At 36.2% G+C, this 24,203-nt stretch overlaps 1 protein-coding gene across 3 annotated transcripts; it reads left to right on the top strand.

Moving 5' to 3' along the window:
- Positions 1-354: 354 nt before the first annotated feature.
- Positions 355-14,237, top strand: LOC149531603 (uncharacterized). 3 transcript variants are annotated; one of them, XM_089810687.1, is made up of 5 exons: positions 355-785; positions 11,526-11,948; positions 12,045-12,119; positions 12,708-12,981; positions 13,252-14,237. In XM_089810687.1, the coding sequence occupies exons 2-5, from the start codon at positions 11,544-11,546 to the stop codon at positions 13,968-13,970; spliced, it is 1,473 nt and encodes a 490-aa protein (XP_089666813.1). In that variant the 5' UTR covers positions 355-785; positions 11,526-11,543; the 3' UTR covers positions 13,971-14,237. The 3 variants fall into 3 exon arrangements, with proteins under 3 accessions (XP_089666813.1, XP_089666815.1, XP_089666814.1); XM_089810689.1 differs by lacking the exon at positions 355-785 and adding an exon at positions 789-1,413; XM_089810688.1 differs by lacking the exon at positions 355-785 and adding an exon at positions 8,630-9,939.
- The last annotated feature ends 9,966 nt before the right edge of the window (positions 14,238-24,203 follow it).

The following is a 24,203-nucleotide window of genomic DNA, read 5'->3' on the forward strand; positions in this document are numbered from 1 at the left end:
CAATAAAAAATAACCTTATTCCTAATCCGCTTTTGCACAACCAAACATAGGTTATACATATTCCCTATCAAATTCTGGGTGAACCAAACAAAGAATAGGAATACGTATTCCATTTTTGTATTCCTGGAATAGCAAACCCGGAATAGCTATTCCTATTCCTGTATTCCTATTCCGCTCACCAAACGGGGCCTAAAAAATCTAAGCGGATGAAGCTTCTAATAGTTTGAGACCCAAAATCTACCCGGAAATCCTTGTAGAATGAACACGAGCCACTTGACGGCAGTAGCGATGGGAGGTGACGACTCAAAATGGGCAGTTGTAGTAAATGACTTAGCATTAAGAAACCGACGCCTCAAGGGATTTAGCATTGTTTTCAGAGAAATTCACGAGAATCGCTCGACACTATTCGATTACCAAGGGAGAAGGCGGGTAGGAAACAACAGCAAAATGGGCGCGATTTGGAAAAATTTGGGCATGATTTTCACAATTAGCAGTAGGGCACACTGCCCTTTCAGGCGAGGACTGCAAAATGCCTAGAAATGGATATATTTTTTCTTGGTTAGGGCGCGGGGATCGTCGCAAGTCTTGCCTGAGTGTTGTAGCCAGATAGCGTTTGGCAGGTGCTATGGCTCGAGCCAAATTACTCGACTTTGACCTCCAGAAGCAGCTGCTACCTTGCATACAAGACATCATGCCTCTCCTCAGCAATTTTGTATCTCAACATTTTAGCGGCAAACCAAGTTGGAAGGGAAAATAATACTTTCTAAGATTCAAAGAAGGAAAAGGTGCAGTAAAATTGTTCAAGTTAGTAAATTTAAAGCAAAAACAAAGGTGTACAGAGTAGTTATTCCCTGGACTGCCCTCATGGAACGATAGAGCGATGTTGGCTGACTAACTCAAACGAGACTATACTGGCATCTCTGAAGAGGGGCGATTACGTGAATTGCATTCTTTCTAAAATAGATCTGCAATTTATTGGAGATATGCCATGTTTCACAATATCATTAGAAATGACGCTTTGAAATCTTTGCAGACGTTCAAAATAAGAATGAATGCGCTTTAAAATTTAATATATGATCTTGAACTTCTCATCCAACTTTGTTCTGATGTCAATGTTAGTGTTGTAAAAATTAAAAGAGCAGGAAAAATATAGAGAAGAACAACAATACAAGTATTCAGATTTATGTGAAAAGACAGAAGATGGCCAAAAAGATTTCGTATTTTTTCAGAAAATTTCAGAGTTGGAACAACATTCAAAAGTTCATGAAAAAATGATTTCTCTTAGTATAAAAAGTTCTAGTTGCAGAATCCTAACTGAAGACAACTTATTAAAAATAGTGATTATGACTCGCACTACTACATATTAAACCCTATGAAGACTCTCTTTCACTGCTGGAATAACATCCTACCAAGGTACGTCATAATGACTCCACCTTCCAACATGTAGGTCTGGAAATGAATTGTAAAGAAAACACTGACAAACTAATATGTACAGGAAATTAGACAATAGTATGTGTTCAATGAAGCTGTTATATCATTCATCTAAGTATATGGTTATGCAGAAAGGCCTTGCTATAGAAGACACTAATTGAGAAAGAGTAGATCTTCTTGATTGTCAAAATTTTAAATTGCTCGAGCGCAAGCAATCCCATGAAGAGTGGACTAATATAACCCCTACCATAAATAAGATATCAATGCCCTCGAAAATAGTCTTAGTTATAAGGCTTTGCGATTTTCTCTACTGAACCAGCAAAGATTAGGCAGCCCAGACAATGATATAATAAGGATGACAATTAGCAAAAGTAGCCACTTGGTGGATAACAATAAATAATAGCAACAATACATTAGAAAGCAATGATTGATATAAAGGAAACAACGCTCTTAGTAAGCTATCTAACACAGATTCCTAATTCTAGTGATCAAATATGCTCAACAACAATTACGATTAGTTATGGGTCACACAAAAGTTTGGAAGAAACATCACTCTTGAAGAGAAGGTGGTGCAGGAGCACCCAACCAAACAAGCAAAGCCATGAAGCCATCAAGTCTTGATTAGGGAAAGGATAAGTCCAATGGACCACTTGAAGTCTTGAAGCCAGTTATGGCATATGATGTAATGAAACCAATGAATGTAAATGTAAAATCCTAATGGTCCTAATAAGGACCATACGATCCAAGATGATGTAATTGGGCATAAGAATGATCCCAAGGGTTGGTATAGGTCAATAGGAGTCAAAAGTAACCTTATTGTTCAGGAACATATAAAGTCGTGAATAACACACAATTAGGACCAAATTGGTCAATAGGTGTTAGTTGACAGCATGGTCCAAATTGACAAATTAGGATTGTTGGAGTTGAGGAAAGCCAACTCCGAAGACGCCAAGATCACCTGCATGCGAACCTGTCAAAGAGAAGCCATAGAAGGGGAGGAGCATGGAGCATGGGCAAAACCCTAAACGGACATGAGAGCCATCATAATGCAAACACAAGAAAAAATGTATTTACAATAAGAAATGATATGATGATGTTACAATGAGAGAGAGCCCGAATATAAAGAGCTCATGGAAGCTTGTAGAACAAGCTAGAAGGAGGTAGAAGATAAGGATGACAACAAGAAGGGAACAAACTCCCGTGTTGTCAACAACTAACCACTACATGCATTAAATATAAAATATTAAATAAATGCATGACCTAAGTAAGCTTAAGCAATAGAATAAATAATTAAATATTAATTATTTACTCTAACACCCCCCCTTAAGTGCAACTTAGGGAAATGCCTTAAGCTCACAAAGCTAAGATGAAATGCATAATGGGTCCCGGCAACGAGGCCATTTTAGGTACCCAAGTACAATGCAAGAAGATGAAACCTCTGTAAACGGGGAAAGAGAGAAAACCACGTGGGAAAAACCCTCCCCCAAAAAGAGGTAAGAACCCAGTGAAGAGTTGAAGAAGTCTCCAACTAGGGAAATTGTCCCCTAAAACAGGAACAAGGAATGATCATGAAGAAGCAGCATCACTGAAGCATGAAAAAGCCACAAAACTGTCAAACTGCTGATCTGAAGAACCTTCCATGGAAGAAGAAGACACGAACTGAGCATGTCTATATGGTAGATGATCCATCTCACCGAAATGCATAGGTAGCCAGCCACTGCAATCGCCTTGTATGTAGGATCAACCACTGAATACATAGTTCACACTATCGAACCATCGAACCATGGATGCATTAGAACACAGCATAACCCCCCCTTAATGCAGACGGGGTGTGATGACAGACAACTGAGAAGGTGAGCCAAAATCTTCTGCAAACGAACCAAGAACGAGGAGAGAGGGAAAGAGGTACAGACACCGATAAAGACACGGTCTACCTGACTCTGCATGGGCTAATGTCGTGGAAGGGACACTCACTTGACAAAGGGAGAATGCCTAAAACAGCAAACAAATAATCCCCCCCATGGTGCTTTATGAAATAGTGCAAGTACAACTAACTCAAAACAACGTTCATGACTCCCGAAATACAAAAGTGACACTTTATCTCAGTGCGAAACCAAAAAGTGCTTCAAAATGATAGCTACAATGATCAGAACTGAAAAAGAGCTGCAACAAAAGAAAGTACAGCCGAAAAGAAAGCAAACCATGCTAGGAAAATGATCCTCGGGCCTAAAACACTCAAAATATCCACCATAGAGCAAAAACGCCAAAACTATGATAGAAAGAGCAGAGGCCAAAAACAAAGAAAAAGGACTATATTTTTGAAAAGAACACAGAACCAGCTTTCCAGAAATATAAAATTTTCAAAAAACTGACATGGGACGCAAAAGATATGCATGCCGGAGTCAAAAACAGGACTTCAGACTTCAAACGAAAAAACGAGCAATAAAAAAACATCAAAACCTAAAAATACCTGCACCAAAATTTCCGTCTCGGAACCAGCTTTCCGGCGCTTCTTTCGGATCGGAAAAATACCTCCTATGCAAGAGTTATGGCCAAAAAACCACAAGTAGGTCCAAAAGAGAACTTGAAGGAGAGTGCAAGCAAGGATGATGACATAGGGATGACGTCATGCTGACGTCGGCAGACCCTGAGATTTAAATTGACGGCCCGTCAGCCGTCGCAGCAAAAAAAGAGTGCCACGTGGCATTGCCACGTGGCAGTACTGACGTGGCAGGGGTGACGTGGCGGGTCCACGTGGCAAGGTGCCACGTGGCGCCCATGCCACGTGTCACCCCCGCAGTGGCTACAGATTGCTGACGGGCTGCAGAGTTGTCTGAGCGGCGCTGGCGGGCGGAGGTGGCCGCAGGGCGGCGGAGCCGGGAGGAGGTGGCGGCGAAGACGGAGGAGCCGCCGGTGGAGGGCGGCGGCCGGGAGGCGGCCGTGCCGCGGCGGAGCGCGGCTGTGGCCGCTACGGGCTGCGCGCAGGTGGCGCGGTGGTGGCCCCGCGGTGGCGCGGCGGCGGCGCTGCCGAAAATATATATATTTTTAAAAAAAATCCGTCGCTGCGTCCGTACGACCGTACGGCAGACTCCTGGAGGCCTCAAAAAATCGCCAAAAATGCCCTGTCTCCAAAAACGACAAGTTTTATATGAATCCTGACTGCAAACGGCCTTCCGGATCCAATGGTGATGTCCGTTTGGTCCCAAAGTGCTCCGAAAAATCGCTGATCCCCTGATTTGAAGAAAAAATGCACAAACAAACTAGGGTTTGTGACTTCAAATCACGGCTTCAAAATTTCTTCAACGAAGCTGTAGCAGGAAGGCTCTGATACCATGTTGGAGTTGAGGAAAGCCAACTCTAAAGACGCCAAGATCACCTGCATGCGAACCTGTCAAAGAGAAGCCATAAAAGGGGAGGAGCATGGAGCATGGGCAAAACCCTAAACGGACATGAGAGCCATCATAATGCAAACACAAGAAGAAATGTATTTACAATAAGAAATGATATGATGATGTTACAATGAGAGAGAGCCCGAATATAAAGAGCTCATGGAAGCTTGTAGAACAAGCTGGAAGGAGGTAGAAGATAAGGATGACAACAAGAAAGGAACAAACTCCCGTGTTGTCAACAACTAACCACTACATGCATTAAATATAAAATATTAAATAAATGCATGACCTAAGTAAGCTTAAGCAATAGAATAAATAATTAAATATTAATTATTTACTCTAACAAGGATGATGGATGGGCATAGAAAGGAGTTTCAGATGTTTTAAACCAGGATTAGGTGGATCAAGGCATTTACAAGCCTTTGGAGTCATTAGAATGGATTAAATTGTGTTTGGAGGGAAAATCAAGATTTTTAATTAAAAAACTAACTGCTAGTTGCCCAAACCATTAGTTTGAAGTTTTTTACAAGTTTTGGAAGTTAGAGTTGGTTCAAACCAGTTTTTTTGGACTTTACAAGTCACATTACATGCGAAGGAAGGCAGATGAAGTGATTGGAGAGGATTTCTTATCTGGTTGTATGGACTGTACTCATGAAGAAATAATAAAACTCAGATTTTTGGCAAGTTCTGAGCGCATTTTGATTGTTTCTCTTACAAGCTCCATTGGAACCTTCTAGAAGATTTTTTGGTAACATTTCCTAGTCCCTTCTATGGCATTTTGAATCCATTTATGAAATTTTTTAACAAACTGTAGGACTGATCTTTAACAGCGTACAAGTTGTTGATAAATTTGTAAGTTTTTCAATGGAATAAGGCCATTCCAATTTTTGTATCATCTGTTTCTTGTGGAATGGGTCTTCAACATCTTCAATATGCTCCTGCTAACAACTTTGATGCAGTGTTGGATGGTGATCACCAAAGTACTCAAGGAAGGCTTAAGAAGAGTATGTGAAGGGTGTGATCAGGTATTGGATTGGAACATCTGCCCACATAAGGATAGTGTTTTACGTTTGAATTTGTATAAGGACATTAAGGACATGCTGTAGGATCCTTTGTTTGGTCTTGGAAGTGAAGGTACATGCCATTTTGAGAAAGCCCTAGATATAGGGCTTAAACAAGGATGGTTTTCTGATTGATCCATCAAACAAGGATAGCTGTACAAAATACCTCCAGAATTCTTAGTTTGGAGTCATAACTAGATTTTGTGCCAAGTTTCAGGTCTTTGTGACAAGTTTTAGGGGTACTTACTCACAAAATTGGCCTAATTAGGCCTAAAATTGGTGCAAACAGCATTGGATCTCCCCTAATATCGAAAGGAGTGATATGAATCCTTGAAGTATGTTATACAACTTCCAAAAGGGTGTCTGGAACTCTAATTTAATTGCTGAGTGTTTTGGGATGGAATTAAAAAAACTGAGAAAAACTAGTCTGGGTAGAGCTACTAGGACACAAAGGCTTAGTTTGGGTTGAATAAGAGGGTTAATGCCAAGTTGAGAAAGCAAAAGTTTCTAGATCACTGAAATCTGTTGAATGGGACATGTTAAGGCCAATGTTACCCCAGTATTGGGGTACATTGGGATGGCGGGACTTCGGAACGAGTTTTCGAGACAAGGGGAAAATGGGCCTTATTTTCGGGATGGTGAGGGGATGGCCAGGGGATGGTGGCAAGGGAAGGACAGGGCAGGGAGGAGTGTTTTATAGTATACATATAGAACTTGAAATGGTTGTTATGAAATGATGTTTCAGTAGAACATACCAAATTAAAATACTTGAACATAGCCAGAATGCAACATGAACTAGAACCATTGAACATTCAACATAGTAACAAATTACATCCCAATAGTAGCATTCAAAAAACAAAAGTCAAATAGAAATCCAAGTCCTCATACTAATAGCAGCATGGTTGCAGAATGGCGGAGGTGGGGGTACTTGGGTACGTGAGTACCGGGTGCAGGACGTCTCGGGGATGGGTACATCGAGGTTTGGGAGGGGGTGCGATTCCCCATGTAACACTGGTTAAGGCCCTAGAGGGTGTTGGAATACATTATCGAAATTGGTGGTTGAGTATGAGGGTTTGAGAGAAGCCCAGTGAAAGGATATAGGCTTAAAACATGAAGAGTTTTGAACCAAGTGACATTGATCAGTGAGATCTGTGGGTCTACCAAGCTCTGCGTCACAAGTTAGCCACCATAAAGGACAAAACCCTTCAGCAACAAGAGAAGGGTATTTATAATTTAAGGAGGAACATTGATTGAAGAAAGGCACAAACCAACCAGTGTCAGCACTCATCCAAAGAGAAGAAATCAGCATCAAAAGAGGAAAAGGGAATCAAGTGAAATCCATCTACTTTACTGTAGCACTCTGAGAACGTATAACCTGCAATAGTCTTATATTCTACAAGTATAGGGGGCAAGATTTAGGGCAATTCAAAAGGGAACATTACAAGAAATTAAACAGTTGATCAGTCATTACATCTAAGTTGTTCATTAGTTTGTGAGTATGATAGCTTTTGCTTGGTATGAGTTTGGTTGCTGTTAGGCAAAAGAGTTGTTAGAGAATGTGCTTCTGGATTCAACTGCGTGGATTTTGTTAGCATATCAATGTTCAGATGGCAGACACTAGATTTCCATAGTCCATAGCCTTTGAGGATGCACTTTTGGATTCAATTGTGTGGATTTTGTTAGCATCAAGGTTTTGGATCATACTCAACGATCCATCATTAGGAAATGCAAACAAGGTAAAGAACTGACTCTTTATCACTGACAATATTTTTGAGGAGCCTTGTAGCCTAAAAATTTCTTTGAAGAAGACATCAACTACTTGTGGAGCTCTATAATCAGTGGTTATTGCCATTAAATGTGCATATTGGTAAGGTGTTCTTGTTTACGAACATGCTTGTGCTCCAAATTTTCCTTACAATGGAAACAATTTTTCTTTTTGTAGTTCTATGTTGTCATTTCTTGGTAGAAATGCTTTTCAAACCAATTTTTCTATAGGGAAGTTGCGAGGCTAGACTTTTGGTGTTGGGTTAGTCTTCATATGATGCAATTTCTAATCTTGTTGCCTTTTGAATCAAATCTTCTAGTGTACTAGGATTGAGGGCAGCTACCAAACCAGAATTTTCATAAATTTTGATAAACTTAATATAACTTTTTATCTTAAAACTGCATTTGTATTGTCTTTGGGACACAATTTAATGTGATCACTGCATAGACAAGTATGCGAGCGAATGTGCCAAGAATCAGTATCTATCAGATTGATTATTATGATTTGGACAAGATTTAATTAAGTGCCACATTTCATCTAAGGCTAGGGATTTGCGAATATAGATTGCGGCACTAAAAGCCTGAGCAAATAAAGGAATGAAAGCCAACCTGGGTTAAAACAATGTTTAGGACCAATTAGAGGGGAAAAATATGACATGCTACCAGCATGATACATGCACTGTCCCTAAAAGAGAATAAAATAATTAAAATTTATACTTCTGGCTGCTAGTTATGCATCTATGAGAAGAAAATGGCCTTATTCATAAAACTTCACCTTTTCTCTATTCTCTAAGCTGATCACTACATTTAGAGTTTATTCCATAATAGGAGCACTTGTAAAACTTAACAATTCACTAAACAGGGTGGTTTCCAACAGCCACATGAGATGAAGAGATAGGGGAGGAAAGAGGGTGCAATTATCTTGGAGGAGACACCACATTTTGTGAAAAGGTAACAGGGGTGTCTATTCATCCCCCTTGACAGATATTTAAGGAAGAATTTCATTTGGAGGAAAGCATTGAATAGGATCAGGAATCCACATACATACATGTGTGTGTGTGTGCCCGCTCGTGTAAGTAAATATATACATTAGTGAGATACAACCTACATGCATATTAAACAGGGTTCAATTATCTTGGAGGAGACACCCTGTTTGGTGAAAATAGGTAATGGGAGTATCTATTCATCCCCCTTGACAGATATTTAAGGAAGATTTTCATTTGGAGAAAGTCATTGAATAGGATCAGGAATCCAGATAGATACACATATATATTTATGTATGTATATAAGTATATATAGTAGTGAGACATAACCTACATACATTTTTCTGAACTATTTGGCATGCCATGTGTGGAATCTAATAAGATTAGATGGTTTGCTTGAATTACTTTAATCACAAATAATTGTGCATTGATTTAAGAAAGAAAATCTATTAGAAACAGAAAAGTGAAACACAAGGAATGTGGGGATATGAACTCCTACTCATAAGATGGATGCCTATCAAGTTAGTTCCTTGTGGGCACTGATTGAGTTTGTTACTTGTTGGCCAAGGCGTCACATTGAGTTCAATTACTCGTTCAAAGTTCATGGGTTTAATTGGGGTGGATTGTCTCCTAGCGTTTCATGGTGCTTCTTCCCTCAAGTTTCTATTAGGGTTGCAACTCTAATATGTGTGTCTATAGGTGGGAATCTTCCTTACTATATTCAATGCCAAATAATTAACTTACTTGATGCAATTACTAATATGTAATTTAATAAGAAAATACTCTTGCCGATAAATTTAGTCGTTGCAATTGTCATTTAGGCCCTAGGGCAATATTTTAGGTATATAACAAAAGAGGACATTACATTAAACCTTTAGTCAGATGTTTCCTTGAATGAACACAAGATTGAATTAAATGCTTTTGTCAGACACTTAAGCTACTTGGTGTTTGATCTCTGAATTTCTGTTATAGATTAAGTTTTGGGATTTGAGATCTTGAACATATCAGAGAAAGATGACAAAGAATCTGAGGTTTAAAATATTCTCTGCTAGCTCAGATGGATCAAAACATTCCCTGAGGGATATGTCATTACATGGAGAAAAATTGCCTCTATCACAAGTTCTACTTTTGGATTAACTGTCAAATGGGAAATCATACATATTATCGTCATCCAGAACTAAAAAGGGTGACTAATGCTGTAGTAGGAACCTCAGCAGAAGTTCCATCATTGGGTCCAGTGCAGACTGAACCTCCTTCTCTTGGAGTAGAAGAGCTAAAGTCAGTAAGGAGTTGTCTCAAAGTTCTCTCAAGGTGGGGTAATATATCCAAAGACAAAACATTTCATTACGGTTCATTGTAGCAAGGGTTTTTCTTAAAATTTGTAGTTCGCATGGGTTTTGTATGTCAAGTGTTTTCAAACAGTATAAGTGTTTATTGCAATTTTCCAGTCCTAGATGCTATGCAGAATGTTATAAGGTTGGATGTCTATACCATTGGGCAGCATTTTTTATCATAGTTAATGTGAAACTTATGTGGTGCAGAGAGAAGATAAATGTTTTGGATGAAGCTATAGACAAACTAGATAGATATCATAAACTAATGTTGCCAAGGAAGAGGTCTCAAATAGAAATACCAGCACCTGTTTCACATAAACAAGTTTGCATCCCCATGATGAATATTAGGGTTTGTATCAGAAATGCCTGTCCAGAAATATAGTATTTTATCCTTGCATTTCTCTGTTTCATTACATTTTCTATTTTTGTAACATTTTACTCATTCAAAATTTTTGCTAGTTTTCCTTTATCTGTTGATTGTAGAAGGTCAAGAATTTGGTAAGAAGGTTGAAAAAATTTAGTAAACATTGAATTGGTGTTTTCAAATTTTTAAATTTTCTCTTTTGTACCTTCATCCATGCTGTAGGAATTTTTGACAAGCACTTTTGCTTGCTAGTTATAAAAAAGAGAGAGATAAGTGTTTAGATAATATCTTGGGTTTATAATTTTCTGTAGTTGAATACCACATTCTCTCAAGGAACTTGTTATAGTTTAGGATTGTTCTTAATAGGGACTCAGTCAATCGAGGATTTAGACAGAGATATATTTCATACGTCCAATAAACAGGCAATTAGTTTTCCAGACTTTATCTCAGGCTACAATAGCAGCATATAAACCAATTGCATGTAACTTGTAAGAACTCTTGAACTGTATTCAGATCTTACAGGCACTTGTAGCTTTATTCCCAAGGCTTCTCTTTGAGTAGTTTGGCCTCAGAATGCTGATTAGGAGTGCCTGGGAGTGATACTTATCTTCTGGTACCAATGCCTTTCTTCTACACAAGGTCTGAAATCTGAGATATGCATTGCCATGCTCAATATAGCACTTCACCTGATGTGGCTAGTTGAATTCTGGCTTCCACGAAAAGGTTGTGACCCAATCCTTAGAGGATGCCCTCAAACTTCTTGCAGGTGTTCTGATTCATAATGCTTTTGTAGACTCCCGTGCTGCTCCTGGGCAGAGAGGCAAACCAGTTAGGAACTAGCTTAACTCGTGTAAATATGAATGGCTGTGAAATGACAAATAAATGATGCTTAATTAATGGCACTGGCACAAACCATGTCCTACAAAGTTCAGTAGTTTCATATACTTAAATTTTAATTAATATTTAAGGTGGACTCCTTGGCAAATTAGTTTATCACACAAAATGGCTCATTTTCTGTAGAATATACTATATATTGTTTACTAAGCATCCAGGGCTCATGCTGAACGTTTTTAATAAATGTAGAGATTTTGACAGTTTGGAATTGCCTTTGATATTTTAGCATTGATTTATTGTGAGGATATTTTTTTATGTAAATTTCATATTTGCTGTCTTTAAATAAATAATTCCTCTTTTGCCAGGCTGATATTATCTGTAGTATGCTACCAGCAAATGGAAGTCCAATTGTTTTGAGTAATCAAAAAAGATATATGGATGTGTCTGTGGATAATGAGTCCTTGAAGCCTTCTAGCAATTTGAATGCTAAAGAGGACATCAAGACACCTGGAAAACCTAGTTGTCTTTATGACAGGATGGTTCCACTTTATCAAAGACTGCTTTCAGCTTTAATTGTTGAGGAAAACTCTGACGAAACAAACAGAAAATTGGATGCTGGACCAGAAGATGACTGTCTTCATTGCACAAATGACTATTCTCCTTGTGGTGATTGTACTCATATTGAAATTGATACTGAAAATGCATATGGCATTCAATCACAAGAGTTGGACCTAGATCAACGAATATTACTGGAACTCCAAACTATTGGACTATTTCAAGAATTGATGGTATATTTCTAGCTAATTTTTCTCTATCATTGTGTCTTGAAGATTTTTTGTTTCCTTCACAATTTTCTTGTAATCTGCTTCCATTTCCCCTTTCAGCCAGATCTAGAAAACAGGGGAGATGAGGAAATGAAAACAGAGACTTGTAAGCTTAAGGATGAGCTCGAGCAACAGGTGATATTAATCAAAATTGCTTCCAGTAAATCAATTTTCTCATTTCTTGCTTTCCTAAAAGTTGTAATGTTTCATCAAATTATAAATGCTGATGGAAAAGTGCATATAGTTAAGTATCCACTAGAAATCCTAGAATCCTCTTGAGAAAGGACACTTTCAGCTTTCAATTTTTACTGTGAATGATTTCGTTCTCCAGGGTATTTTTTTATTTTCCATGTGAAGATCACCCCAATCTGCATGGTTCTCAGGTAGCATTAAACTTGTTTCTTGCAGTGTCAGCAGGAAAATGTCAGGATTTGTATCAAGTGAACACGGAAACATTTATAATCTGTTTATTTTCAAATCATGAAAATTCGTTAGATTCATTATGGATTCTGTAGAACTTGTGAAATGTTGTTTGGGTTTGCCCAAATTAATCTGGACAGAAACCACAAGATTCTCTCACCTCCTAAGAAATTCCACTGCGAGAAACTATAAAACTGCTTTAGAGTTCAACCTTTAGTAGCACATAAAATATTTAGAGAAAGGTATCATATAGAAATGAAAATCATTCTTTATTTTTATCTGAGGGAATTATTTCTTTTATAGGGATTGCAAGGCACCAACTCACGTGGTTGTAAAATTGCACAAAACAAAGTAAAAAAGCAAGCTACTCAGAGTTTTGTTGAAGGGACACTAGCTGAGTGTAGAATGTTTGAAGAAACTGGTAGGAGGTGCCTTTCAGATGCATCTTTAAAAGAAGGAATGTTCTCAATATCCTTGAAGGAAAAGGATACAAAGTTACTTATTGATGCTATCAAGGGTGACACTGCAAAATCACTTTCTGATAGTGCACATGCTCTCTCAGATATCAAAACATCAGGTTTTGTACATACATGTGCTGAGTTTATTCACTTCTTTCTGTTTTGTGGGGAATATTCTCTTTTAGTGCTTGTTATCTTAGTACTAATGACATAAAGTCCTTTGTTAATAGATAATTGATTTAAAGTTACTTTACACTAAAAGCTTTCAGAGTCTTGTTAACCTGGCCTCAGGAACTGTATTATTTGAATGGCCACAGGTAGCGGGTTGAGTCTGAAATTAGTCAATTTGTATAGCAATTAAATTCATTCATTCCTTGTTGTGTTTTCAGCTGATCCTATAGTCCCTCCAGGACAATCTTCTCATATTGTTGTACAACATATGCAGAAGCTGGAGAATGGAGATTGGGAATTATGTAACACAAGGCAACGTACAGCTTCTTTTTCAATGCGAACTGTTCTGAAAGGTGAGACATGGTCAACACCTGGGAGAAATATAGAACGTCTACTTGAAGAAGTTAACAAAAGTGGTACTCTAAGGGGTACATCAGCTGTTGGGACTACTCTACCTAGAGGGGCTAAAAGAAAACGCAGTAAAAGAGACAGAGAGGGCAAGGTGCAGGCCAAAGAGATCATAATCAGATCTGGCTGTAATAGGAATTGTCAACCAGATCTGGCCAATGCAAAGGGTGAGATGAGAAACAAGCTCAAACCAAGGCACGAAACTGCTTGGTTGTCTGCTGCAGAAAATGACCTTCTTGGCAGGCCATCTAAAGAACAAACACCATCATTGGCATCAAGTTATTGGGAAAAAATTAGTGACAAAGTGGTGAAAGTGAATGTTGAAATGCCTGTGTTACAGAATTCCATTGCTGATGATGATACATCCGGTGATAATATCCCCATAGATTTGTCACATTTGCAACTTCCTATTGCAGAAGACATTGCAAATTGGTTGAACTATGAGGATATTAGCTTGCCAAATGCTGACACTGATTACATGGGTCTTGCTGTACCAAATGATGATGTAGATGGCCTGAACATGTTTTGAGAACAAAATGAAGCTGTGGAGCTACTGTTGTGTATTCTTGAAAACTTGAAACTTTTTAAAGTGATTCTCAGAATTTGACCACTGATGCAAGTTATCTTTGTTTCGGATGCTTGTATCATATTCAAGTAGTTAAATTCTTTTAAAGATCTCTTGTACAAGTTAGCTTTGCAACTAGGAGCGAAATTGGTTTTTGTCATCACAGGAATTGGTCGCATTGTAACAAAGTAGAAAATTGTTAATGCATTAGCTTTAGTTTGATCTGTACAAGTGAACTCTTCATAATACCTAAGGTTATGACAAGATTTACATCGTGGACTTTGCTTTTAAACAAGAATGGGAGGCAAAGTGGATAGGACATTCATTCCATGTCATAAACAATTTTTTTTTATCATGCTTTTTGATCTAGCCATCTCTTACAAGCTGAACAATCTGCATGCATTTGAACTCAGTTCTTTAGACTTGAAAATCTTACATTTTCTGTTGTACATCCCTAGCCTTGGTTTCAGAAGTCATGTGCTGAATCTTCTCTATCTGACTTGTTCTATTTAAGATTGAATTTTGTGAGAACTTCATGGGAAATCATCATTTTGTAGTTGCTACAGATGTTAGTTTTGGTACTGGCCTCCATCTTTAGAAAAAATCAATAAGGTTGAGGATTAATAAGGTTGATAATTGTTATAATAGTTGGATAATTGATTCACCCCTCCCTTCCCCCCCCCTTTCTTAGTTATATTGGTGGACTTTACTTTCTAACAATTGGTATCACAGCCTTAGGTCCTTGAAGATAAAGCTTAATAGCTTTGGGAGATCAATGACAAGTCACTTCAGAAAAAAAAGTCCTAAGTTTGATGGAGTTAACTATGACAGCTGGAAGGAAAAGATGAAGACTCATTTGCTATGTATGGGTCTAGGATATTGGCTTTTCACAAAGAGTGACAAAGCAATTGTGGAAGAAGGCAAGCTTGATTAATGAAGTGAACCAGAAAGAGATTTGTTTGTGTAACATATGAGCCAAAGAAGCACTACCGTTAGCTGTTCCTGAAAATGAATACAATCAAATTTAATCACTAGAGACATCTCATAAAATTTAGAAATCTTTAGAATCTACATTTGAAGTAGATAAGCATGCTAAAAGAATGAGATTACAAAATTGGATATGTTTGTTTCAAGAGGCTAAAATGATGGAAGATGAATTTGTTAGAATCTATACTGGTAGAATATCTTAGATTGTTGCAAGAATTAAGTCTTGTGAATGATCTAAAGTGGAAGATGAGATTGTGTGGAGGATTTTGAAAACTTTGACATCACCATTCAAATGAGTAGCGCAGATGATTGAAATTTTGATGCCCTACATTAAAAAGTTCACCAAGGAGACTTTGCTTGGAATATTGGAAGCAACAAAATTCTAGTTGGAGGCAGTTTGGAGAATTGACAAGAGTTGGAAACAACTTTTAGTGCATTAAGTATTTGTCCTTGTTTATCCAAAAGTGCAAGCACCCATGGAGACTATGCTAGTAGTGGCAGATCCAGATCTGAAGAAGATAGAACGATTGAAAAAAGTATAGTCTTGCTTGTGAGAAGAGAACCACATGGTAAGAAGTTCTTTAAATGTTGGACTTGTAATGAATTTAGTCATTATGCTTCTAAGTGTCCTAAAAGAGAGAAAATGTATAAGAGAAATTTCAAGCCTAGAAGACCTAGAGATTGCTTGTATGCAATTGAAGATGATGAATCTGAGGAAAGAGTTCAGAGTGAAAGTGATGATGAGCTAGGATTTGGGGCTATATAAGAAGAAAGTTATGAAATTGAAATTAGAGAAGAAAAAGCCCTATTTTATAAAGTTGAAAATAAATATGATTGGATTATAGATAGTGGATGTTCACATCATATGACTGGTGATATGAACAAATTTTTTAAATTTTGAAATCATGATGGAGTTACTGTTAGAGTTGGTAACAATGTGCCTTGTCATATCACAAGGATATGATCTATTACTCTTGATGGAAAAACTAACATTGATGATATTTATTTTGTTGTTGGTTTGACATAAATTTTTGAGCATTGGACAGTTGGTTGACAAAGGTTATCAATTGAAATTCACAAAGAAGACCGCATTATCAAAGATAAGGATGGTAAGCTGATTTGAACCAGTACAACATCCAAAGGTAATGTGTTTCAATTGAATCCTACTAAGATGACTTGTTTGGTTGCAAAAGTGGATAATAGTTAGTTATGGCATAGAAGGTTCTATCATATAAACTTTGATAACATTGTGAAGGCTAGTAGTACATTTGTAGCCAAAGATTTTCCTATAATTATGAAGCTTGCTATTGTTGTGTGCAACGAATGTATAATGGCTAAGAAGAAGAAGGTTTCCTTTCCCAACAAGAAGTTCATTGCTACAAAGAAGTTGGAGATTGTTCATATAGACTTGAGTGACCCTACCAGAACAAGAGGTTTCTATGGAGAAACGTACTTTATGATTTCACTAGAATGATGTGGGTAGCATTTCTTTAAAAAAAAATCTGAAGCATTTGAGAAGTTCAAGATATTTAAGAATAGAGTTGAGAATGAATTTGGAGTAAAGATTAAATGTTTGATATTAGATAGAGGTGGAGAGTTTACTTCTAGAGAGTTTAACATGTTTTATGAATAAAATGGAATTAAGAGACAATTATCGTCACCTAAGACCCATGAGCAAAATGGGATAGCAAAAAGGAGGAATGGATTTGTATTAGAGGCAACAAGTCCAATGATGTATCCAAAAAAATTTGAATGGAAGCAGTTAATACAACAATATACACCATGAATAGAGTACATATCAGAAAAGGTACAAACAAGACTCCTTATGAATTGTGGTTTGGTCATACACCTTCAGTGAATAGAATTTTTGGAAGTGTTACATAAAAAGAGATGAGGATATTGGTAAGTTTGATCCAAGAAGCAATGAAGGTATGTTTGTTGGTTATTCATTGAAAGAAAAGCTTATAGATGTTTTAATCATACAAACTAAGATAATTGTTGTGTGTGCAAATCTAAAAGTGGATGAAAAGTTTGGAGTTAAAGAAATGATGATAGATTATAATTCTGATGAGGAAGAAGATAATCCTAGATTTGTTAGAGAGACTATTGAATTTTTCTTAAGTTGAATGTAAGAGTGCAAATGGGGCATGCAAGGATGAGCATTGGATTTAAGCAATGAAGGAAGAACTTGATCCAATTGTGAAGAACAAGACATGAGAATTGATTCTTAGGCCAAAAGACAAGAATGTTATAGGAACTAAATGGCTATACGGAAACAAGATGAATGAATAAGGTGAAGTTGTGAGGAACAAAGCTAGATTGGTATGTAAAGGATATTCATAGCACAAAGACATAGATTATAAATAAACATTTTCCCCTATAGTCAGAATGGAAGCAGTAAGAATGTTCTTGGGTTATGCAACAAATATTTTTTTTAAAGTGTATTAGATGAATATCAAGTTAGCCTTTTTGAATGGAGAACTTGAAGAAGATGTCTACATTGAGTAGCCTGAAGGATTTCTTTTGACAGAAGAAAATGATATAGTATGTAGATTGAAGAAAACAGTGTATAAACTAAAGCAAGCACCTAGAACCTGGTATGCAAGATTGGATAAGTATTTGACAAAACTTGTATTTGTGAAAGGTATGGCAGATAGTAATCCATATTTGAAAGAAATTAAATATTATTTGTTGATCATTGTGATATTTTTTGATGACATAATCTTTGGAGGTAATGATGAAGCATGTCATAAATTTGTTGAAGAAATGAAGAATGAATTTGAGATGAGTATGATTGGTGAGATGAAGTTTTTCTTGAGTTTACAGATTGTACAAAATAATGATGGTATTTTCATATCACAAGCTAAGCATTTGAAAGACTTGTTCAAAAGATTTGGCTTGGAGAGTTGTAAGCCTATTGGTACGCCTATCGTAACTAGTCACAAGTTATCTAGCAAAGATGAGACACATATCATTGAGAAGAAGAAGTATAGATCAATGATTGGAGGTTTGCAATATTTGACTCACAACAAACAAGATATAAAAAATGCAGTTGGGATAGTAGTACGATTTCAAGTTGATCCTAAGGAATCTCATTATGTAGCATTAAACATGATATTTAGATATTTGAAGGTTACACCCAATTATGGATTATGGTATCATAGATCAAGTGATTTCACTTTATGTGCTTATACTGATGTGGATTGGGCAAGCAGTATGGATGACTGAAAGATCACTAATGGTGGAGCATTTATTCTTTGAGAAAGATTGGTTTCTTGGCTAAGCAAAAAATACGATTGCATCTCATAGAGTATAGTTGAAACATGGTATGTGGCAGTAGCAAACAATTGTAATCAAATTATGTGGATGAAGAAGATGCTAAAAGATATTGGGATAGAGTTTTCAAAATCTATTATCATACATTGTGATAACACAAGTACAAAAAGTATGTCCAAGAATCATGTATTGCATTTTAAGACTAAAGATATATCTATTAAGTATCATGTTTTGAGATAGATAGTTGCATAAATAGAAATTAGATTGGAGTATGTCAGTACAAAGAATTAGATTGTAGATATCTTTATGAAGCCTCTTCCTAAAGATACATTTGAGTACTTGCAAGGTATGTTTGGGGTTATGCCCCTGCTTATTCTTGAGTAGATGATGTAGAGGTTGCATTAGTCTAGTGGTACATAACACTATCATTTGACTAGAGTGAATGTTGATGCTTTTTGTATGGGGAGTATTTGAGATGAGTAGAGTCATCTATGACTCTTGGTAATTGGTCTAAAATAATTTCTTTGGACACTTGAGTTGATTGAAGAATTGGAGCAAATGATTGACCTAATGAAGCCTTTATCATTGATGTCAATTGGGGAGAATATGCATGAAAGAAATCTCTATGTATGAATGGGGGAGATATTGATATCTCCTATGTATAAGATTTCAATGGGAAGATACATTGAATGGGGGAGAAGTTGAGAGTTGTTTAATATGAAAAATTGATGTCGATCCCAAAGAAAGATATATTAAATAGAGTAGTGTTCTAGTGAGGCTCAGATTTGATTGATGAAGATGATTTGAAAAGATGAGAACAACAACAATAGCAACATAATGTTGTTGGTATTCTTAGAACTTAGATTTTTTTTATCTATGTTGCCATCAATGCCAAAGGGGGTGTTGTTATCTTGAATGTTGATATTATCCCTTTGGGGGAGTATCCCAAGCATTGCCAGAGCATGTTCAGATTGTTAACATGATTGACATGTTGCAGTCATGATTGTGTTTGTCATTGATGTCAACATAGCATTAATTGTGTGAAGACTGACAAAGTAGAAGATAGAGAATGAGGTCGTACAGGTAGAGGTTTGATGGCTAGATCAAGCATTGTTAAGGAAACATTCTAAACTATGTCATGATGACGAGGTTAAGTTCACATCAAGTAAGGAGAAGATATGCAGAAGATATACTTGATATACGAAGAGCAATATATATACAAAGTATCTAAGATGTAGTTTCTAGTGATTGATTATGTATCTTTATTGAGATAAAATCATGATATGTGAAGTTAAATTGTGATAGAAGACATTCTGATGATGATGTTAGTGAGTGCACAAGGTCTAGAGTCGCATGTGTGAAAAATTGAAACGACTGTGAGCTGACAATGTTGTGTAGTTGTAATATAATTAAGTATCTTGATGTGGTCCAATTATAATTAATTAGGAAAGGCTCAAGGCTGACTCAAGGAGTTGTTTTGATGACACGGTATAAAGGAAGGCATTTTCCTTGATTGTAAGTATGCATTTTGATCATGATAGAGCGAGAAAGAGAAGAGTATTTGGTAAATGTGAGTAAGTGATCCAAGAGATTATTGGATGCAAAGTTGGTGATCTAGTATCAAGATCAAGAGTAGAAGTCTAGTTGACAAGACAGTGGAAGAGGAAAAACAAGTACAATTTATTCTATTATTCTGTCACACAAGGAATAATATAAAGATTAGTTGCACAATGAGTTTAGTGATCTTGCCCCTGAAGCTATTTAGATAGTTGGTTCATCTACATTCTACAAATCCTAATAGTGTTGGAATCTCCTAACAAGGATTTGAAGTATCCTAATAGAAACTGATATGTACTGAATGTATTTCGTTGGATCTTAACAGGGTCCATCCTCTAACAAGGAATATTATATTAGCACATCATTTTGTGAGTACCATCCTCACCGAGGTTTTCCCTCTAATCATGGGTTTCCCTGTTTAACATATATGGTGTTATTGTGTATGAGTATTTTGTTATGGTTGCTTATTTATCATATGATTAAGTATTAATATAGTTGATAATTGTTATAATAGTTGGATAACTAATTCAAACCCCTCACCCCCTCAGTTATATTGGTGGATTTTACATTCTAACATAAACATAGTGGAGGAATGAAAGGACACTTTGATCGAGATGAGACAATTTCCATTATCAGTGAACATTATTTTTTGCCTTAATTTTCACAGGATGTGAAGAATTTATGGGCAGAGTTGTCTAGTGTGTCAGATAGCTAAAGGAGTGAGTCAAAATACTGGACTCTATCAGCCATTGCATGTTTCATCAAATCCTTGGGAAGACATAAGTATGTATTTTGTTCATGGTTTGTCAATGACACAAAGAGGACAAGATTCAATATTTGTGGTGGTTGATAGGTTTTTGAAGATGACTCATTTAATTCTTTTCCACAAGACCTATGATGTTGTTTACATTGCAAATTTACTTTTTAAAGAGGTGGTGAGGTTACATGGTCTTCCAAAGAGTATTGGTTTAGTTCAAGATACAAAGTTTGTTGGGTACTTTTGGAGAACCTTATGGAAGAAGTTGAAGACAAAGTTAAAGTTAAATTCTAAACATCACCCCTAAATTGAAGGGTGAATTGAAGTAGTGAATAAAAGTCTGGGTAATCTATTGAGGTGTTTAGTAGGGGATAAGCCAAAGGAATGGGATTTGATTATACCATTGGCATAATTCTCTTAAAATAATTCTATGAATAAGAGTGTTGGTAGGTCACCATTCCAAATTGTGTATGTGAGTAGTCCAAGGACTACACCAAAGCTGAGGAAGATAGAGCAAGGAGCCATAACTAGTGTTGAGACACATAACTTTGTTGAATACTTCAATAACTTGCATGAGGAAGTGTGTGAGCATATCATCAAGATGAAAATGTAGTATAAGGTTAGGGTAAATCAAAAGGGGAGACATAAAGGAGTTCCAAGTTGGAGATTTGGTTATTTTGTATTTGAGAAAAAGGACAATTTCCATTGGGCACTTACAACAAGCTAAAAGAAAGAAATTTGTTTCCTATAAGATTTTAAAGAATCATGATTCAGGAAGTGGAGTTGTTGGATTGAATCGACATTACTCTTTTTTTCAATATTGTAGATTTAATAGAATATCATGAATATGGTATAGAGGAGGAACCAATAGCTAAACAATGGCCAATTCCTACCTCTAAGAAGGAGGAGATTCAAGAAATCATGGAAAACCACATAAGGAGTACTACAAATAGACACTATGAGGAGTATCTTTTGAAGTGGAAAGGATGACTCATAGAAGACTCAACCTAGTTATCTAAGGTAGAGGTTGATTGCTTGAGTTTTCCTCATCCAGCTCAAACGTGACTAGATCACATTTCAAACAACACTAGGTGTCTAATGCAAGTCTATCCAATGGTGTAAGGGAAATCCTTTGTCACCCAAAAATATGTTTAGTGATAGTTTTATGTAATGTGTTTGTATTTATGGATACCCATTTGGGCCAAATAGTGATTATGACTCTCATATTTCTAGGTTTTTGGTAGTTTTTTTGTGCACCTTAGGATAAGTGCAAGTGTAGAAAATGGGTTATTTCTTATACATCCATAATTATCAAGAGTTATGGGGTGTAAGTTGGAGATATGATTGGAATTAAGATTTCAAGTGCTCCAGAAAAAAAATCAGGTCAAAAGTTTTTGCAAGTTGAAAGCTATTATAATTTTAAGCTTCCCTGAGAGCCGCTAAAAATTCTTTGTAGTCCAATTTGAGGCACTAAACAACCTTGTAAGGTCCCATAAAGTGGGGGGCACACAAAGTTTCTCAAATGACTATAGTGCTCTCAGAGAACTTTCCAAAAATGTAAATAGTTTGTCAATTGAAGTCTCAAATGAAAAGTTGTCTCTAGGAAGTTGGAATACCTTTTCTAGAATCTTGTAATGTTGCACCGACTTCTAACTTGAATTCTACAACCTATTTTTGTGGTGGCCACCAAATGGTACAATATAAAATGTATTCCTAATCCTAAACCTAAAATACGCAACTTAAGGCCCATTCTTGAGGTTTAAAAGTTTTTTTTTTAAAATTTTAATAGAGTTTGGGAGAAGGTACCGTGGGAAGGGTTTTTCTCTAGAATCTAATAATATTATAGCCCATAAGACATGTAGCAGAGCCTATTGTTATTTGAATATATATAATAGCTTCTTAATATAGATAATAAAATTTTCCTTTCCTATTGTATTCATTTGTCTTGAGTTGTTCCCTCATTAGGGCTTAAAAATTTAAGCCCCAAAATTTATGTGAGCTAGTGGTCATGAACTTTTTTATTGAGCATATTCAATTCACGTGAGTAAAAAAACATAAAAAATAGAAAAATCAATTGGTACAAATGAACTCCCTCTAAGTAATCAATTTATCATTCTTGAATGATCTCCTTCTTTGAAGATAATCTACCCCATACTGCAATATCTTCCTCAAGTATTTTGTGCAATCAATCTCTCCCTCTTTCTTTATTATATTTCTATTCAATCTTTCCCTCTTTGACAACAATGCCAAAAACACTATCTCTTTACTTCATACATCTTGATTATGTAGGTAATTGCATGTTAGGTCTCAATTCTTCATCTGTCACCTTCATATGACTGATCTTTTATGTTGTTCTTCTTCTTCACCACTACCTTAGTCAACTCCCAAAGTAGAACTATCTGCATCAATGTGTAATATAGGTTGTTCAACACATTTGATGCAATTATTCTCTGATAGAAACTTTGTTTAGGGGAATCACCCCTAGTTTAGCTCTAAGATATTCATGAGCATCCTTAGGTAAAGCTTAAGTGAATATGTTAGCAATTTGGTCTTTTATATTCACATATTCTAATTTCATTTCTTTTTCTTAATCTAGCTCTCTCAAGTAATAATACTTTATAGCAATGTGTTTTTTCTTTGTGTGCATAACATGGTTCTTTGATATATTAATAGGACTTGTGTTGTCAGAATAGATAATCACTGGATCCGTAATTTCTTCCTTCATACCTTTCAACAATTTCTTGATCCACATAATATCTGAACAATTTATAGTTGCTGCCACATACTTGGCTTCAATAGTTGAATAGGAAATGTAGTTCTACTTCTTGCTTGTCTTGAAACTAGTCTCTTTCCTAGAAATAATTCACCAAAACTTGTGCTCTTTCTTTGAGTGCTCTTTCTTTCATCAACATTTCTTGCCCAATTAGAATTAGTAAATACCTTTAGTTAAAACCTATCATTCTTATTGTAATATAATCCATAGACTTCTGTTCCTTTTAGATATCTTAGTATACTCTTTAATATCATCATGTGATTGTCCTTAGGACTTGCTGAAAATATAACAACTATCCCAAAAACTAATGGAGTATCTGGTCTGCTATGAAAAAAAATTGCATTTTGCCAATCATGATCTATATTGTGTCTGGTTCACATCAGCATAATTGTCATTCTTAGATAGTTTGTGTCTAGTAATCATAGGTGTACCCAATGGTTTAAAGTCTTCCATCCCAAAAGTTTTTAATATCTCCTTGATATATTTTAACTGTGTAATGAAGATACATTGCTTCATTTGATATACTTGTAAACCAACAAAGAATTTGATCTCAACAAACATTAACATTTTAAATTCCTTCTTCATTTCATCAAAAAAAGTTTTGCATAATGCTTGCTTTCCTCCAAATATGATATCATCCATAAAAATTTCATATAACAATACCTCATTGTTCTTTCCAGTCTTTAAATATAGATTGATGTTATCATTTGTCCTTGTAAAACCAATCTTTACCAAATAATTATGAAGTCTTTCATACCATGCTCCGAGGGCTTATTTCAAACCATATAAAGCTTTATGCAACTTGCATACCATGTTCTTCTTGTTAGGGTCCATAAACCCTTTAGGC

The sequence above is a fragment of the Cupressus sempervirens genome, chromosome 11 (assembly GCF_028749045.1).
Source record: "Cupressus sempervirens isolate cs-2001-9-10 chromosome 11, ASM2874904v1, whole genome shotgun sequence".
Taxonomy (NCBI): Eukaryota; Viridiplantae; Streptophyta; class Pinopsida; order Cupressales; family Cupressaceae; genus Cupressus; species Cupressus sempervirens.

Coding starts and splice junctions, on each gene's coding strand:
- LOC149531603 (XM_089810687.1), top strand. CDS start 11,544: ATGCTACCAGCAAATGGAAGTCCAATTGTTTTGAGTAATCAAAAAAGA. Junction 12,120..12,707: donor AGGATGAGCTCGAGCAACAG/GTGATATTAATC, acceptor TTTCTTTTATAG/GGATTGCAAGGCACCAACTC. Junction 12,982..13,251: donor CTCAGATATCAAAACATCAG/GTTTTGTACATA, acceptor TTGTGTTTTCAG/CTGATCCTATAGTCCCTCCA.